Below are 4,140 nucleotides of genomic sequence, written 5' to 3'. Positions count from 1 at the left end.
TTCGCCTCCGGCTCCGGGTCACTGGCTTGTGGTGACAGTGGTGGCCAGAGCTCCTCTCGCTAGATGAGTCCCCGTCGTAGCCCTGGCTGTGGTCCAGGTCATCCCGGGAGCGGTGCAGGGCTGGATCCGCATCAGGCGACCCGTAGTCCTCATCCGAGTCATAGCGCCGGGGCGCAGTGGGAGACCCAGGGCTGCTCTTGCTTGCAGGGAGGTGGACTTTCTTCATTCTCCTCACTGTCTACAGGGGGAAAGTGAGAAGGAGAGGATGGTGGGTGCAGCCATCTCTGGCAGGAGATGTTTCCAAGCTCTGAACAGGAATCTAGGGTGTGTGGGACAAGGGGAGCCAGGATGATGACAAGCGTGGTGCAGTTCTGTGCACAACTGATGCTGGCAACCTTGCCACAGGTTTTAAGTGTCTGGATGGCGAAGGATGATGAGACATTCTCCATGGAAAGGCCGTTCACCATCACGATGTGATCCTTCCTCCTGGGAGGGAAAACGCAGCCATGGCTCTGCCCAAGGTGCAGTCCCCGGCTGTGAGAGCTGGCGGGGTGGCGAGGGCACCCATTGCCCCAAGGGGACCCCATCTGGCAACCTTGCCACAGGTTTTAAGTGTCTGGATGGCGAAGGATGATGAGACATTCTCCATGGAAAGGCCGTTCACCATCACGATGTGATCCTTCCTCCTGGGAGGGAAAACGCAGCCATGGCTCTGCCCAAGGTGCAGTCCCCGGCTGTGAGAGCTGGCGGGGTGGCGAGGGCACCCATTGCCCCAAGGGGACCCCATCCAACCTGGGCAGGGTGGCAGCGGTGCTGGCCCTGTCCCAGCAGGAGTGATTCACTGCCCTTCCTGTCCCCACTGGCAGTGAGCACCCCCATGTCCCCACGCACTCACTGGAGCCGGCCCCCCGCTGGTCCCCCGAACACCACATCCGAAACAAGTAACGCTGTGTCCCCAGTTATCCTGTTGGGACGGTCCCGGCCTCCAGAGACAGCGAAGCCAAAGCCCCGTTGAGGGTCCTAGTGGGGATGGACAGAGAGGGTCAGGCAGAGGTGGGCCCACAGTCCCCATCCCCTCCCACAGCCACCTCGGGCTGTGCTCACCTTGCTCAGTGTCACCGTGTGCTGCTCCCAGATCAACATCTCCTCCATGGCAGCCACCCGCCAACGCAAGCGAGGGAGGGCGACCGCGGCAGCCGGCCGGTGTGGCAGGCCCTGCCTGGCAGCCAAGGGCACGGACCAGCTCCGGCTCCTCTTTGCAGCCACTGGCCCCTTCCTCAATCCCACTTCAGCCTGCAACAAAGAGCAGAAGCAAAGCTGAGCTGCAGGTACCGGGTACAAGGGTGCAGAGGACAGAGCCCCCCACGGTGCCTGGGCACCCACTGGAGGCACCGGCACTCACTGTTGTGTCACACCCCGGCTGACCCTGCATGGGAGCTGGTCTGAATCCCAGAGCTGCCTCCATGCAGTGTGAACTATCCCCTCAGGCGGTCCATCTCCATCTCCTCGGAGGCGCGTCCACAGAAGGGGAGGTTTTACGCAGGGCAAGCAGGTCAGGAGCTATCTCCATGGCTGCGACCACCTGCCCACACCACCCTTGTGGTCCCGCTCCCCTCCCTCCTCCCAGGATCTGGCAGACCCCAGGCTGCTGCTTCAGACAGTTGCTCCAGTGCCCACCCTGGACTCTGGGCTCCGACACGACAGTGGAGCTGGCAGCTCTGCCAACTGCTTTGGGAGCACCAGTGCTCCGGCTTCACCCTTTGGTTTCCCTGGGTTTTCCCCAAATTCAACATTTTCCACCTAGGACAGATGAGCCTGACAGGGTGACAGCCCATCTGGGATGGGCCCAGGGATCCCCTCCACCAGCCTCTGGCTCCCCAGAGGAAACATCGGTGTGAACCCGGAGAGACGCGGGATCCCTGCATGGGGGTGAGGACAGTGGGCCCAGTGCCTCCCACGACTTCCCATGGGATGGGACAGGAAGGAGCCAGTTTGATGAGGGACTCGAAGGGTCCGGGTTTACTTGTGCCATTGCACATGCCAAGGAAACCCCAGTGAGACCATCAAGCAATTCTCCAGGGCAATGGGGACAGGACAACCAACAGCACAGCACAGCCACCAGGTCCTCACCCCTCTGACTGTCACAGGGACTGAGGAGGAGAGACCCACAGCCATTGCCTGCTCATGCCAGCCCCGAGCCCACAGCTGGAGGGAGGTGAAATGCCCCCCACCCCAAGCCAGGCTGGCCTGGGGTAGCTGGGGCCAGCGGTGGGCAGCCAGTCCTGGGGCAAGCGCAGCAGCTTAGCCCCAGTGTGGGGTCTTTCTGTGACCAACCCCCAGCCGGAGCCACACTGAAGCAGCCAGCTGGGCCCCCAAAATGAGACCCAGAGAGGGATGGTGTAATCATTCACCCAGACCTCAGCAACAGCCCCAGCCAGCTGGGTTGTAAGCTGGTGAGCGCAGAGGGCAGAGTCCAGGTTTCCACTCTGTGTCACGAGCCACCAAAACCAGCCCAAGCACCCACCGCTGCCCACCAGTGCTTGACACACGGGGATATATGTGCCCAGGGGGCAGCTGGGGCTGAGCAGGACCCTGGTGTGGTGGCACCTGCGGTCCTGTCCCGGGGCTTGTAAGGGGCCGGTAATAAACAGGAGACCCCAGCATGGCGGTGGGGTGGTTTCCTGCCAGATCAGTGAGCTGAACTGGTGAGTCTGGTCTCAGCCATGTCAGCAGCGTTGGCCAGTCAGTGCCTATGGACTCCCTGGATGCCTGAGTGTGACCTGGCATGAGCCACAGGTCCAAGGGACCCCAATTGTGGGACAGCCAGAGCACTCCCCTCACCAGGGTGACGGCTCATCCACTGTGCCAGAGCCAACCCCACTGCCACCCAGCACAGCCTTTCACTGTCCCCAACCGGCTCCCACTGCTGTCCCACCACTGGGGCACCACAAATCACCCAGGCACCTCTGTCTCGCTGCCACCTGTGGCTCTCCATGGGCAGCAGTAGTCTGGGGCAGAGGGGACAGTGGGGGGACAGTAGCAGCTCTCAGACAGCACCCACGGTGCCGCCAAGCCCTGGTCCTGTCCCCACTCTCCCGCTGGGGACCTGGCGTAGGGCCTGTCCCAAGCCAAAGGAGGCAGCGAAGGGGGCGCCGGGGGGGCCCGGCTCGGCCGGTTTCCAACAGAAACCAGCCTGCACCCAAAATGGCCCCGCCGGGAGCGGCAGTATCTGGGCAGAGCTGACCGTGGCCCAGCCCGGCACGCCTGGCGCTGGGCACTGGCGGTACGGGCAGCCCCACGCGCTCCACTCTGCCCCACGCACACACCATGGCCAACATCTTCCAGGATTTTTTATGCCAAATGAAGCCCAGGCTGTGCCAGGGCAGCTACCCCCACTGTAAGGGCCCCAACTCAGGGCTGTGCCCAGCCCCGGGTGACACCGCTGGCAATGCCCACCGTGGGGAGAGCAGTGGGTGGGGAGGTTATTTATCAGAAAGCGATGCACCCTGCCCACCCCAGCCTCACCCCACGGCCATTCCTCACCACCCATAACCTGTTTGCCAACCCTCCTGCTGATGGGGGTCCTCAATCTGGGACCCTGAAGCCTTCCCAGGATCAGCGGGGTTCCTGGTCTCAGCCAGTGCTGCAAAACTGCTCGTCCCTTGTCTGGTCGTGGCCATGCAGAACTGGGGTCCCAGATCCCCCCAGAAGCTCCTCTAACCCAACCCCACCTACATGGCAATGGGTTGACGCTGACCCCCCACTCTGGGAAAAGGGTCTCTGGAAGGTGACACAGCCAGGGTGTCAGTCAGTGGGACAGACGCGTGTCCTCCAGCCCTCGGGGCACACAGCTGTGACAGAGGGGCGGCACGTTCCACCCCGGTGTATCTCCATGCCATCGGGGCAGGACTCCAGGAGCGTTCCCGGGTCCTGGGGCCACCCAGAGAGGGACGAAGCATAGCCGGTTCCCCAGGGGAAGACACGGCTGGGCCCCCATCCCCACAGGGGAAGCGGGGCCGGCAGATCCCGGGGGACAGGGTTAGGGACTCACCGAGCCTGAGATCCGACCAGGAAGGAGCTGAGCTCCCGGGCTGGTGGCAGCGGTGTCACTCCAGGGTGCCTCGTGTAACCCTTTGTGCG

At 63.1% G+C, this 4,140-nt stretch overlaps 1 protein-coding gene across 1 annotated transcript in view; it reads right to left on the bottom strand.

Annotated features, from left to right (window-relative positions):
* Nucleotides 1-1,152, bottom strand: part of TJP3 (tight junction protein 3) — a 7,737-nt gene extending 6,585 nt beyond the window's left edge. The window contains 4 exon segments of the mRNA XM_029085690.1: nucleotides 6-234; nucleotides 380-486; nucleotides 896-1,020; nucleotides 1,105-1,152. Of these exon segments, the coding sequence (XP_028941523.1) occupies nucleotides 6-234; nucleotides 380-486; nucleotides 896-1,020; nucleotides 1,105-1,152 (509 nt within the window).
* Nucleotides 1,153-4,140: the final 2,988 nt, after the last annotated feature.

This window comes from Antrostomus carolinensis, unplaced genomic scaffold (assembly GCF_000700745.2).
Source record: "Antrostomus carolinensis isolate BGI_N321 unplaced genomic scaffold, ASM70074v2 scaffold28306, whole genome shotgun sequence".
In the NCBI taxonomy this organism is placed as follows: domain Eukaryota; kingdom Metazoa; phylum Chordata; class Aves; order Caprimulgiformes; family Caprimulgidae; genus Antrostomus; species Antrostomus carolinensis.
Note: the sequence above shows the minus strand (reverse complement) of the source record. Positions and strands in the feature narration are given on the sequence as shown.